This window comes from Drosophila melanogaster, chromosome 2R (assembly GCF_000001215.4).
Source record: "Drosophila melanogaster chromosome 2R".
In the NCBI taxonomy this organism is placed as follows: domain Eukaryota; kingdom Metazoa; phylum Arthropoda; class Insecta; order Diptera; family Drosophilidae; genus Drosophila; species Drosophila melanogaster.
The window spans coordinates 22297545-22312604 of NT_033778.4; the positions used below are offsets into that span (position 1 = coordinate 22297545).

The 15060-nt window shown below is 43.7% G+C and overlaps 1 protein-coding gene across 5 annotated transcripts; it reads right to left on the bottom strand.

The window, feature by feature from the left end:
* Nucleotides 1-669: 669 nt before the first annotated feature.
* Nucleotides 670-14393, bottom strand: wdp (windpipe). 5 transcript variants are annotated; one of them, NM_137817.3, is made up of 3 exons: nucleotides 14152-14393; nucleotides 10664-10712; nucleotides 670-3465 (listed from the first exon to the last, which is right to left on the bottom strand). In NM_137817.3, exon 3 carries the CDS (start codon nucleotides 3393-3395, stop codon nucleotides 1362-1364), a length of 2034 nt encoding a protein of 677 aa, NP_611661.1. In that variant the 5' UTR covers nucleotides 3396-3465; nucleotides 10664-10712; nucleotides 14152-14393; the 3' UTR covers nucleotides 670-1361. The 5 variants fall into 5 exon arrangements, with proteins under 5 accessions (NP_611661.1, NP_726188.1, NP_726187.1 ...); NM_166525.2 differs by lacking the exon at nucleotides 14152-14393 and adding an exon at nucleotides 13540-13762; NM_166524.2 differs by lacking the exon at nucleotides 14152-14393 and adding an exon at nucleotides 12386-12406.
* Between the last annotated feature and the right edge of the window lie 667 nt (nucleotides 14394-15060).

The following is a 15060-nucleotide window of genomic DNA, read 5'->3' on the forward strand; positions in this document are numbered from 1 at the left end:
ATTAGTTGCATAAAACTGTAATTTCTATGGGTGTGTGACACTTTTTGACCAAGTTATGATTATAAACATTTTTGATAAAATCGATTTTTTGGCCTATTTTGTTATCATAATGATTTCATAACCATTTGTTAAACTAAAACCATTACTAATACAAACTAATGCTAATCGATTAGCATTCACGACGTAAAACTTAAATATTTATAAATTTAAAGCATAATGATGCATAATTTTGTATAACTGAAAATCTTGTAAAACAAGATTTAATGGCGAATTCCGGCCCGAAAATTTGAGTTTGAAAATATTTTGCACATTGAGTAAGAAATATTGACCTGAGTGAAAGCTCGATCACCCATAAATAAGCAACATAAACTTTTAAGCTCCAAAATGGTTCGAAACATGGATAGACTGGCATACCTATGTGGCGCCATCTACACTTCAAGAATATGTTCGGTCGAAAGCTCTGCCAATATTGAAAAAATACGACTGAAAACAAGCATTCGTCAATTTTCGGAGAAACAAAATACTCAGGTATTATTCGAAAACAATAACAGATAACAATGTTTTTTTCTACCTTTTCTTCTGGTTTTACAATTATCACTTCTCGATCGAAGATGTTGGTTTTTACCATTTTGCCACCATTTCTGACCAATTAAAGACACGCTGTAATGTATTTTTAAAGTTCGCTTGCATTTAACGAACTCACATATTTTAATTTCACAAGAGAACGCAGCTTAAGTAGTTTACAGCATATAGGTAGGTTATAAAAGTACATATACAGTAAGTATGGTGTGAACATCACATGCAGATGCAGATTGATAGCATTTATCATGCAAAAGAGTTAACTCCTTTCCGCTTTCCCCGGCTCATTGATATTTTGCACTCGACGACTGAATTCATTGTTTAAACGCATATATTTTTTTAACTTTGGTATTAAACTAGATTTACGCTTAGGAGTAATTAATTTACTTATGGCTAAAACACTACTTGTCGGTCACACTTAAGAGGGGAGTTGGGTGCTTAACTCGAATAGTTTACTGTTTTCGTCGCCTTGGCTTCTGCTTTATTCTAGATGCTGCTGCAGCAGATGTTGCATGTGTTGCACGTGTTGCTGCTGCACATGTTGCTGCCCTATTTTGCTGGTGATGAAGCTGAGGAGGGAATACACCCCGGTTCCCAGTTGCACAATCAGATTGCATTTGGCTAAATTGATAAATTGATAAAATCTCTCATCTACAGAATGAATCTCATGTTTGCGTATAAAACACAGTTCTTCTGTCAAATGCGATCGGATTGCAATGGGTAACTAAGTGGGGGCGAGTCGGAAAGGTCGGGCTGTGTCGAGAGTGGATGGCTAGCTCAAATCAGTGGCCATTGATCACCTGGTGGGTGGGTTCGATGGGTCTGACGGGCGTAGTGATGATGTCCCCGGCATTGGACTTGCTGCGCGTCACCAGCATGGGGGTCTTGGGCTTCGGGGTCTCCGTCAGCTTGATCTTGACGCGACCCGTCTCCGGGGAATAGACGGGTGAGTATCTTCCGGACTTGGGCGACGAGGGCAGGTAGGCGCCATCTGGTTCGTTGTTGTTCTGCTCGGCGAGCTGCTGTTGCTGTGCGTACTTGGATGCCCTGGGGGATTGCGGTGTGGGGTAGCGAGGGGTGATGGGGTAGTATTCATGGGCGGCAGGCTCTCCGGTTTCGGGTGCCTCTTTGGTACCTCCATTGGCCGAACCGTTGCCATTTAGCAGGGGCTGCTGACCAGCCCCGTCCTTGGCCTCTCCGTTCTCGTAGGGCTTCTTGACAATCTGTGCCTCGTCCAATTTGGTCTTCTCTCCGATCAGTGGAGAGTGCTCCTGGCCGTTGCCATGGCCATTCTTGTGCAGCGGCTTGCCCAGCTGCTTCTTGTCCATGTCCAGGAGCTCCGTCTGCCGCTGGGCCTCTGCATCTCGGGCGGCCGCATTGCTGTCGTACTTGCAACGCTTGATGGCCACAAAGAGGACCAGGCCCACTACAATTAGTCCAATCACGGCCAGCAGATAGTAGATGGCGCTGCTGTCGTCCTTTGGCTTGCCTATCTTGGCGGTCAGGATGTCCTCGGACTCCTTGCTGCTGTCCAGTGGCCCATCAGTAACCACATCGGACTCCAGACCAGTATCCAAATTGGTCATCACCACCGGCACGATATTATCTTCTTCCACGGGCTTCTTTTCCTCCTGGTCGCCTTCGTAGATACCAATTTTATTGGAGAAAACAGTGTCTGGATTCTCCGAATTCTCTGGATTCTCAAGAGGTCTAACATCGCTCTCCTCTGGCTTACCATCGCTATCTATGTCGTCCTCGGAAGTTATCTTAACTTTAGAGGGATCGGGAATGATGAGCAGACCACCGCCGCTGCCAGAACCCTCGTCATCTTCGTCCTCGTCCTTTACGATGTGCTCCTCGAGGACACTGGGGGAGGCCGCAGCATCCACCAACTGAGATTCCGCAGCTTCAGGCTCTGCAACGGTCTCTTCGGGCAATTTAAGCTCCATATTGGTTTCGCTGAGATCTCCGGATCCCTCCACCTGGTCAGAAGGCAGCGGGATCTGAGGCGAGCGAACCTTCTTAGCAGTGGCTGCAGGATTTCCAACAATGGGCAAAAAGTCTTTTCCTAGTTCCTCCTCATCCTCGCGTTCTGCAGAAACTGCAGCCGGCTGGTCGCCCATCATCAGCTCGTTCTCCTCGGTATCGAACCATTGGTACTTCTCCTTCTTGCAGATCTCATCCTGCTTCAATTGCAGCCAAGAGCGACCCCTGAACTCCAGGGGATAGGAGCAGACAACGGGGTGTTCCATGTAGACGATTCGTTCCACCAACCAGTTGCGCACCTCCAGAGTCTGGCAGGAGCAGTTGATGGCGTTGTGGCTCAGCTCCAACTGGTGCAACTGGTGCATGTGGGTCAGCTCCAGCGGCAGGTGGGTGATGTTGTTGTGCTGCAGGTTCAGCACCTGCAGATGCTGCGGCAGTTTCCTCAGCTTGTCCGAGGTGAGCTGATTATGCTTGAGGTTCAGTCGCTTGAGGCCCTTGCCCAGGTGACCCAGATCCTTCAGCTGGTTATGCGACAAATCAGCGGAGGTGAGCTCCGGCAGCTTGTCTAGCAAATGGCTCAAGCGGGTGAGGTTCAGGTGGGACAGATCGATGGAGTGCACCGGCACCGTTGACTGGAAGGTCTTCTCGGTCAGCCTCAGACCACGGGTGCTGTTGCATTTGAGGTGGTACAGTGGCTTGTGCGTGTGCTGGGACAAGCTGCAGGTGCAGTCCGCCGGGCAGCCGGTGGGCGTGCGAGCGGGAGTGGGCGTGGCGTTGGCAACCACAATGAGGAACAGGGCCAACCAGGCGGTCAGGTGGACGCGTTCCATGGCTGTGTGGATGATTTGTGTTTGGTACGCTGGCAGTGGATCCTTCTAGCTTCCTCTCTTGGCGTCTTATCTGAAAAGGAATGGAAATGCGATTAGAATCTTGCTTGTTTATTAGATACCACAATCCAGAGCACACCCATCTAAATGCTCATAAAATAAAACAGATAATCAAAAGAGCAAAATTGGGCTAAATACATTGTCTGCTAATACTTCTTGAAACACGAAACATCAATATGTTTATTTATAAATTATTACTTTTTCATTTTTCTTGGAATGCGAATTAAAAAACAGTATGAATCACATCTTCTGAAAAAATCATGCACTTTGCTCTCCACCTATAAAACAAAAATGTATTAAATCTACTCACAAGCTGAATAAGTATTCTTTAAAGTAAAAGAAAATAAAAAAATTCATTGAAATTTACTTATTAGGAGTCGGTTTCGCTGAAGTTCGATCCTTCTAGCACTACCATTGAACGGAAACTAACAGAGCTTTGGAGCTAACTTTGCTTGGCAACCTGTCTTCGTCACTGGTTGCGTCATTCCCGATTCTACCAACTTCCACGATCTTCCTTTTCTACAGCTTTTCCTTCTCGCGAACCAACCAAACCCTATCGACAGACGTTATCGGTGTTAGATTCGCTTATCGCCGCTGTTCAAGCCCCAGTATTTGACGCTATCTTCGCGAAGGGTAATTAATATTTCACTCGTTCGCTTTCCGCCAAACGCTCCGTGACATCAGCAAGAAGCACCTGACCCACCAGCTTGCCCTAAATGCCTAAAAATAAAAAAAAATAACCACTTAAGAGTGACTCAAAGCGATTGTGATATGTACTAATCATCGGAGGATCTGAGGAGGTGTGGGCCTTGGGCTGTTGCACTCGCTTAATCAGAGCAGATTGTCAGCGGCCCGCTTTTAATCCGCATCTTCTGTTTATTGCTCGCTTTCCACGAGCCACGCAAACTGATTGACGGCTGTCTCGTGGATGCAATTTAAGTGCAACTGGCGCTCGTTTGGATCGACCTCCCACCGAAGCCCCCTCCGCATTGATAAGCCCTGAGCCTCTGACCGCAAAAGCTAAAACGCTCGCACACTGAAGAAAATTCTATGGGTTCTATTTATAAAATTAAGCTTATTTTATAGAAAATTCTCTTGTAATAAAAATTCACTTTTTTCATAATAGACAACTTTAAATACTTTCATTATATCCCTATTCGTATTTTCTGTCATTTATTTCGTTGTTACTATGAAGTTATTCACAACGAAAGATATTTCAAGTAAAAGATACACCAAGTATCTTTAACCCAGATTTATATATAATATATTAGATATTAAACCAATATGCAAAGTATCTTTGAGCTAGATTTTTATATAATATGAATACATGATATGCTAAGCTTATATGCAAAGTATGCAAAGTAAACTGCCATACAAAGTATCTTAAAGATTTATTTATATCTGGTGTAAAGGGCAAGATTTCGATCACTTGCAGTTCTCGCACTTGCAATCGGGTTTTTCCGCAGTGTGTCACAGTGGCGATGGCCAATCCTAATCAACAGATAGACGAGATCTAGAAAAGATGCCGGGTTGTCTGAGTGACTGAGTGGTCTGAGTTGCACTCGCAGAGCCAGCTCAATTTGCAATTTGTGGCGCGGACCTGAATTATTCAGCAGTTGGACGACTGTATTTACATGCGAGTAGCAAGCTGAAATGAGCTGCCGTAAGGGTTGCCCCACCCCCTGCACGTGTCTCCCGGCGGGGGATTCCCTTTTCCCACCCCTTGCCAGCGGGCTGCCCTCACTGAACGCTGGAAATTGGAAATGGTCACATACATGCAGCTGCCGCTGGGCAAATGATTGAGGGATCCCCGCCCCGCGGACCAGAAAATACCAACTGGAAATGAGGCGTCACACAAGCATGCAAAAATAAATCTGCACGGAATCTGGCCGATCTGCGATCTGCGATCCGCCATCCGCCATCCGCCATCCGCGATTCCGAAGGGGGAATCCAAGGTCAGTGTCATTATGCGGGCATTCGTCCGAAAAGAGAGGAGACACATGAAAAGTGGTTTCCCAGCAATTGTGTCACTTCTTTTGGCTAAACGTGTGTCTCCGATTGCCTTTGGTGTTGACAAATTGCCCAGAGTTGGATGCATAAACGGAACTTTCTCCTGGTTGCTGCCTGCTAACGCAAGGTGGGCAGACATTTATCAAAATCTGTCAATTGCTGAATTCGTAATTTGCAGCTGCCACCTGTTCGCGCCAAATGCAATCAATGCGGTTAATTGCATTTCGCTAACATCTTCTGCACCATCAGCTATCTGAGATCTGCGCAGCTCTGATATCATAATTCGATCACGAGGCTTAGTTAATTATTCCGGACGACTATCGTACCCCTTGCACTTTGATGTTGGCGACGACAGGAAACCGAAATTAGAGCAGCCCTCTCTACAGGCTGTGTAGTCTGGTGATGAATATAAAGGCTTTAACACATCCACCAAATGCCACTTAATGGCGAAAACGAGACCAACTTAGAATAAACCGTTTGCAAATTGAGAGAAATCAGCGTCTGACAACGGCGAAAAATCTTAAACGATGACAAATGTTCAACCTTGACAGAGAAAAAAAAAGTCCAACAGAGAACAATCTCAAGTTTCTGTCTTCGAGTTCAACTGGAAAGAAATGCTGTTCTCCACAACTCGTTCTTTCACACTCGAACAAAAACGTATGTGGAAGACCACAAAAAATTAAATCACTTCATGCTGCGATCGCTGGCAAAATAAATTGTTATATATGTGTATTTTTAGATTTGTGCAAATCTTTTTTATACATTTCAATTAGCGCAGCTCGGCAGCCACAATGCTAAAATGAAAAGTGTTTAGTTGGGCTTTTGTTTGGCCATATAAATAAATATATACGGGTTTATGCAAATAGACTTAGATCTTCTGGGCCACTCGTTTAAAATTCAATTCTTTTCATTTCATTTCATTTCTTTTCTTTTCCGCTGGCACTGACATATACTTTTCTATCGAATTCGCAATATTTTCTCTTTCGCTGGCGGGAAAAAAGAGCAACAAACTGATGACGCCAGGCAATTAAAACATCAGGTGATTCGGGTATTTTACCTGGCGCAGAAAAAGCCAAGCTGAAGCTGCCGCAAACGCTAATGTGTTGACCGCATTAAGACGGCAAAACGCCGAGCAAAAAGAGGCAAAAAGAGGCAAAAAGTACCGCCAAAGTCATAAGAGATGACGTCTAACTATGGGCTGTGAGTCAATATGCTGGATTTGAATTTGGCCAAGCCAGCACAGCACAGACACTCACACTCATTGATTCATTCAGTCATTCACAGTATTCATTCAAAACTAGCAGCGAGCGGCGGCAATGGATAGACAAATTAGCATATTCTAATTTTCAACTGAATCCGATGGTTGACAGATCGGCTGGTAATATGTGGTATATGTGTTCAGTGCCATATACATATAATGACCCACATTGGCGGCGGAGTACGCCGTCAACATTATCAATAAAATGCCATTTAAGCATTTTGCAATTCAACTGTTCAATCAAGTGCAAATGAGCCTAAACTCAGGCGTAACCTGAAAAACTCTTACCCATATTAAGGCGCGTTCCCGTTTTCTTTGGAATCTACAATACTTTTAGCTTGGGTTCACTTCGCTTTTGCTTTTGCCGAGCAGTGTTTAATTGATTTCCACGAATCGGGAGAAAACCAATCACCGGGCCATGCATAACCGAAATATGAATATGTGAGTGGCCAAAATACCACATAAAAGCCAAAGAGACGGGCAAAAAGTGCAGGGCGTAAGCTGAAATTATGTGAATTATGCAAAACGTGTTGGCCAAAAGCAGAAAGGCAAAGTCAATGTACCACATAATGGTCATTAAAATGGGCAGAGCAATATTGCGTATACGACAAGTGGCCAGATTCTGTACCCGCGGAGATAATCTCGAAATACAACGCACAATTTGAACTTGACCTACGAAATCAGCGGCTATCAACAAATGGGCTGATTTTCGCTTTTCGGGCAGGCGGCCAGAAAATGTTTGCTGCCGAAAATCTTGACATTCAACTAATGCTCGACTCTCCCTCTCGATTGAATTCAAAACTAAGTTGGGCAGGAAACACTCAAAATAAACAAAAACCACAAAAAATCACCGGCAAAAGAGAAAGGCAGGCAGGCGGAAAGCAGCCTTAAAAACACACCTCTCTTGTTTTTCTTTCTATTTTCGGGCTGCCTCATGCAATCTATGCAAACATTTCACACCCACACACGGCCCAAAGAACCTAAATCTTTGCCATTGCGAGTGTAGGAATAAGAAGGCACCCAGATACAATTGATGATGGACTCGGATGTCAACGGGTGTTGATTCTGATTAGTGCCAAACGCCATTTCAAATGAGTGTTTCTGTCAGAGCTGTGAGGCTGGGAAAGCTATGAGATCGGTATTTGAATGGTAAAACCCCAGCAAACTCAGTATTTCTTTGAAAAGTTTTCTTATTCAGACCAGAATATTTCTGGTCATTAAAAATGTTGCCTTGCCAAGTGATGCTAATAAAATGATGTACATATTTATTCAAAATATTAAATATATTTTGATTCAATATATTATATTACCTACAAATTTCATTTGTCTAGGTAAAAACATATTTAAGGCACAAATATATATTATTAGTCTAGGCTACAGTATATATTTTGAGTAAAGAAAAGCCTGGCGATAAAGTCGTTTTGCTGCGGCTTTTCTTGCCACATGAATCCATTAAAAAACCAATTAACTACCGTTCAAAAGTTTAGTGATTAATCCGTAATTGCTATGTCGAGTTATATGGGTGGAAAGTTCTCCGCTCATCGAAAAGGAAACGCTCTGACGGCTGGGGTTGACTTTTCATTGAACTTTTCTGGCATTCAATTAGAAACACGTTAATGTAGACTGATCAATGCCTCGTAATTGTCTGAAGTTTATCAATAACAAGTTCTATACGGCTTATATCCCAGAGATCAAATCGGCTCAGCTGGAAGTCGCGCCACGTAGCCATAATTAGCCAACTCGAGCTACAATGTTACTTGTAGTAGATACAGATACGAATACATCTATCCTGCTGTTTGTGCATACTAATAGTCGAGTTAAATAAATATCCACACTCTCGTTAATTGGAAAAAAACGAACGAAAAAAGGCATGCAGATCGTTCTGCCGCAGAACTTGGATAGTCATGAGTTTCGGTTTCGCTTTTCGTTTTCGGCATCGGATGATGCAATTGGCAAAATTTCGTACTTGGCTAGTTATTTGACCAAATTAACGCAGCTGTGTGGGCTGCGCTTTTCGGAATCGGAATTGGAATTGGAATTGGAATAGGAATCGGAATCGGTGTAGCTTTTGAAATAGATTCGTGCGTCGACCTTCCCCCAAGTGAATTGCATCGCATTAACACATCGACGACTGCTTCCGATTAAACTGAAAACGAAACTAAGGCGTACTTTGAGGTAAAAATTACTTACACACTGCTCGAGGTGAGTTTTAAATGTATTCGCCGTTAAACATTGACAATAAATCTCCAGATTGCGCCATAAAATATCAATTAAATCATCCTAACTATTCGCTGTGGCCCGAATCGGTCTTTAGCCCAAGCATTTTGTGGCTAGCCGAAAGGCATTTGTACACAGCATGCTATAGATGCCAAGACGACGCCTGACTCTTGCGAGAAATTATTTGCCAATCTGCACCTGCGAAATTCATGCCTCCGACTGCCATATCCCCCCCTTATTATCCGCCGATCGCTCAGCCGCTGGTTTATTTACACTGCTCATCGCGAGTTCAAGTTCAGGCACAGCCAGCAAATTCAATTATGCTGTTTGCCTAGCGACAGTGGTGCTTACTGATGATCACTTTCAAAGGAATCCGAAGCGGCAAATACTTCAGTCTAGTAATAAACTACATTTAATTGCTATATGTCATTATTTGTCAATCTGTGCGAATGGAATTCCAGGAAAACTAAACGCCATTTCACTGAAAGGTGTTCGACAGGGGAACTGACTCAGCTGGCTGGCTGATGTCATAACAATGATTATAAAATTTGCGAAATTATTAACGCCAAATGACGTCAGTAGAGTCAATCGAATTTTGGGCAAAAACAAAAATCCAAAAATGGAAAGGCCAATTGAGAGACTCCGTCATCGATTGCAAAATGCGATCTGGAAATTGGCTTTAACTTGGATTTCGCCAGCTTCGTTTTGTTAGCTTCCTTTAAACCAGATATCAAAGCAGTATCGAGTTTGGCCCGGGGGATAGTTTCAAGAGCAAGTGCTGACCTTCCCGCAAGTTAGCCGTGTAGTGCAGTGTAATTATAGCCACTAACCCATTCACATTCCCGCTGGCTGCTGTTGTTGCACAGAAGGCGAGCGTCTGGATAAAAGAGCCCATCAGTTCATACCATCTGATTATGCACTTCAAGAAATAAATAAGTACATAAGTTTTGCAGATAATAATATTGGCACAAACACGGTGAGTGTAAACACATTTCTTCAGCCTTGAACGTTTCGTTAAAACAATATTTTGGTCTGAAGAATCTTAATTCTGTGCGAAAAAAGTACTACATTGTACACTGGTCGAAAGGCATTCATAAAATATATTTTATAGTACACAATATATTGTTTATTTGCACTTGAGCTAGAACTATGAACTAGATTTATGATAAGTTGATTGTGTTTTTTCCAGTGCACAATATGGACACTCCTCCAGACAAATTAGCCTGCGGTTAGCTGTGGATGCATTCGAAGATCGCATGATCGTACAGCCGTTTTTCATGGCTTCGTTTGGCAGTTGACACGTTAAGAGCACGCACGTTTGCCGGCCATTTAAGTGGCCCCAGCATCGCATCTTGGCCATTGCCACTGGCCAGAAGATGGAGGAGCCGATAAAGCGGAGAGCGGCATTTGACAGTTATGACCACTTGCTTTATTTTTAGAGCCAAAAACGGCTAGGCCAGTTGGCAGCGATTCGCAACAGCAGCACAAAGCAAAAGCACAGTAAAAGCAAAAGCAAAGCGAAGCGAAGCCGGCCGGCACCCACGGACTGGCTAAAAACAACAAACGCGGCCAAAAGCAACTGAACTGGTTTCGGTTTTCGATGATGACTCGCAAGCCCAGTTAAGAGCTCCCAAATAAATATCCCCTTTCCGCGCCATGATCTTGACTTTGTTTTTGTTTCTGCTTGGGGAATGCCAATTTGATGTTTGCACAACTCAATTCGTACCTTCTATAAGACATGCATACGTCGATATCCACGGATCCTCTGGCCAGATCTGTAAAAATGAAATATAAAAGCGGTTAAGATGACAGTTTTATATCAAACGTTCGAGAGTGCACATTGGAGTGAGTTGCATTGGGGAGTTTTCTATTTCTATTTATCTGCGCAATTATTTCTTGGCTTTGATTTTAATTGGGCGCAATTAAAGTCTTAATTGCCGGCCCGTCTAAATTAATTTTTAACGAACTTTGCTTCGCCAATAGACTGTCATTCAGCTGCAGCTGCCTTTGGGGTTATTAAGCTAATCCTTCGCGCCGTTGAATAGTGAATAGTGAATAGTGAATAGTGAAAGCACTGCCCAACAATAAAGACTATCCTTTGAAATAGAAATGCAACTAAAACTGTCGAAAGGTCAATGGAGTTCAGGCTTCAAGGCTAGAAAACATATAGTTTCTGTTATTTAAGAGCAGCATAACTTTGACAATTAAGGCCTGAATCACCATAACCCGCTGATTCTCAGGGCGTTGCTCATCCATTGTTAGATTCGAAGAGCCAACAACCTGTTGCCTGATTGTTATGCGACGGACGTGACCGAAAATACTGTCACGTAATCCGCAAACTCCCACAGAAATGTTGGTGCCACTTGGCTTGTGAATGGAATGGACTGGAAATGTTCGGACTAATCGAAGAGGTCTGAACTCATCACAACATGCAAATTAACAGCCATTGATGAACTGGTCAGCTCGCGATCTTTGGAATCTTGCGCAGGTGGCCAACGGTCCAGAGATCAGAACAGAGCAGAACAGATGTCGAGATCTTGGCAAACTCTTGTCTGTTGAACTTGAATTGTTCGCAGAAGCGAACTATTTCCCTGAGATGTTTACTTTTCGAAAATTTCCAGCAGATAAACAATCTGTTGGCCCATTCTGCGTCACAAATCCCATTCCGTTGAGGAACCCTCCATATGCCCTAGCCGGAATTCCTTTCATTTCAGCGAGTTTTTCACACTATCTACTCTCTGCGGCGGCTTTTTATCTTATCTTCCTACATTTGCTAATTATAGATAGGGTCCAACCCAAAAAAAAAAAACACGAAACACAGTCATGTGCACTTGAGCCCCGGGATTTGTGCCTCTCATTTGCGTTTGACAAAATTGCGGAACACTTCTCTTTCCATTTTCTAGAATGCACTCCAAGTTTCAATCTATGCGAGGGGTTTCCCAATGATATTGTTTTGATTGCGCCCCGATAACAGCTTGTTTCGCCTTATCGAAACACATTTGTTGCTCATCCCCCTTGGAATACAACTCTAGCTGTGTATCTAATGGGGACAAGGTTGACACATCCACCGAAAATGGGACCATGAAGTGCACTCCGTGAATTGTTTCCATGGCTTTGGTGGGTTTAAGTGCTATTCCTATAATGCATTCGATCTCGTATTGCCTTGGATCGAGACGAAATATAACACCTCGAAAATCGAGAGCCCAGACGCAAGGCGCCAATTCGCCAGCAAGTTGAGTCAAAATGACTTGAACTTGAAATACAAGTCGAAATACCATTGGTAGAACTTGATGTTTCCGTTCTAGATATGTTTATTGGGGAGATATGTGTACATTACAGGAAACGATGTATGTAAATATTTCCGATAAATTGCCGAACTTCAGGGTATAGATAAGTAAGTGTGTCTGCGCCACTCACAGATACTATATACACACGGGCGGGCACCCACCAACTTGGACTTTTTGCCTGGCTGGCTGACTGGCTGGGCAGCGAACTGTTGGCCATAAAGCCGATTTCTGGAAATTGCCTGGAAACAGTTTCGAGTTCGCAGTCGCACACCTCTGTGAATTATGCGCTGGAAATTAGCACCTTGGCTTGGAGGTGGTGGAGCAAAAGTCGGAGGAGTATTGCGCAAGAGCTGGAGTTTACAGCTCCACGCGGAGCTGGACGATCCACCTTCGCAGTTTTCGCAACTCGGGATCACATCTCTATCTCCAAGTTGATTGATAATCTCATTACGCGATGATGTTGCATGACTCTACGCTTTTAGACCTGACAAACAGCGCCATGTATTATTAAGATTTCTTTTTATACCCCATTTCGTGTGCAAGTGATTCACCCTGCGTTGAAGTGGGTGGCAGTCCATGGGCAACCACAAACACGGGGGAAAACATAACAAAATGGGAAAGAATATAGCCCCGATCGCTAACCTATCCGTATCTGAATGAATCAACTGCCTGCCGAGTGCGGTTTCCAATGGCTTTACGTAAACGATTCCGAATTGCAGGGCGCTAAAAGCTCACATCTAGAGGTGCTTGGGTGGGTTTACGTTTTAACTCTCATGTGTATATGTACATCACATATACATCACGTATGGCCAGACGGATCGGATCGGATCGGATCGGACCAGCTGTGGGCTTGGGGTGGCTGGAAGCCAAGTCGCGTAGGTAGCGGAGTGTCTGGCGGAGATTTCACATGAATGCGTGCTGCTTCTGTCTCTCGTAATAAGTTTGCAATCGGTTTAAGTGCCCATGCCCGAGGGTTAAGAGAGTAACCATTTTATTATAGTTTACTCATCCCTCTTTCATACTTGCTTTTTGGCAATTATATAACTCGGATGGATTGGGAAATAGGGTCAAGTTTGCCACTGAAACCCAACCGCAAATGCATATGTGAGTAATAAATGTCGAAGCGGTTCGGCCAGTCACTTGCTTCAGTTTCAAAAACCCTGAACCCTGGCCTTTTACATTCGCATCGAGATTAATCCAATCCCTTGCGAATCGAGATAACACACACACACAGTAGCGCTATATTTTTGGCTAGTTCTTATCACAATCCGCAGACAGCGAGGCTTTTACTACAGGTTATCAAAGCCCAACTCACAGTACACTAGATTTTTTCGCTTTTCACTTTTATTTTTCGAGGTCTTTATATTTCCATACAGAAGATCACTTTTGTTCAATCAGATATGTGTTTTTTATGCGTGAGTACGTATTATTCGCTGCTAGCACTGTATTTGTCTTTTGTCTTTTGTCTTTCTGGGTAGAGTCCTTCAGCACTCGATGCGATCGCAGTGTCTTTCGGTTTGAACTGGCGGCCAGAGACTGGCGAAGATCGCATCCGCCGAGATTTCTCAGACTGCCTGCTATCACAGAATGTGTCGCAGCCGCCAAAAAAAAAGCATAAGATGAGGAAAATAAAACAAGAAAAGATACAAAAATTCGAATCTCAGAAGGGGAGAGCGCCCAAAAACGCCGAGAGGGATGACAATGAAGGCAAAAACAACAGAGCAGCAGCACGTCACACAAGCAATTTAGACTCGTAAATCGCCCAATGCAAGTATCTTGATATCTGTCAGATATCTGGCGGTTTGGTTTCGATTTGCGCCCTGTATCCGAAAGATTTTTATGCATCTTTTTATGTACCACTATTTAGCTTGGCACTAGCTAGTTGGCGAGCGTGTGTGGCAACGGAAACTATATAATTTTTAATTACCTAGACGGTTGGAGAGTTGGAACTCGTAACGCTGCCTTTTCGGATCGGCACTTTTTTTTCGCTTTTTGTTCAGATTCGCGCACACGCACCCGACGACACGTCTCGACTTTGGAGTTGCCCCAACTGAACAAAGCTCGATACCTGCGAGAATCGAGTACCGTATAGAACGTGAACCGAAAATCGGGGATCGGAGATCGGAGATCACACACGACCGTTCGCGGGGAGAGCTTAGCAACGAATGAACCGCTATTGGAACCCCCGATTGCGAGAAGCTACAAAACTTCAACGGAGCGAGAGATACAGATACGCGCTCGGAAAGAGCAAAGCACATGACGAAAGCTACTGGTTATGGGTATTCATTCGAAGGCAAATAGAGAGAAGGAGAGTGCCAAGCCCGTGGATACACTGTAAATGTATCTGTATCTGTATCTGTACCTATATAGAGCTGGAGAACACGTGGATAATCGGCGGCACACGCGCTATAGAATATATATATATATATATATAGCACAGCATTTTGTTTGGGTTATGAAATCCATCGAAAAAGCTTCTCGATTTGCAAAAATTATAGTGCGAGAGAGCGCAAAAGCTTATCACCAAGCCCAGGCCTTATCAATTGATAATACTCGGCGTTTTAGTCTAAAAATATAGCCCCCACTTATTTTGCTTGCTTTACACGGTTTGCATATTTCACTTCCTGCTGTAAATGTACGCAAAATGCACAGGTCTCGAAATGACATTCTGCTGTTTTTTTTTTTTATCAAAAGCTCTGGCTTATCTTATCGCTTGCCATATTCTTTCCGCCATTCGATAAATACACACTCTCTTCTTGGGCAACAGCTAATGATTGTGACTTCAGGTTAACTCAACTCCCAATAAAACCTGAGCTACTTCAACTCCAGGTTAATG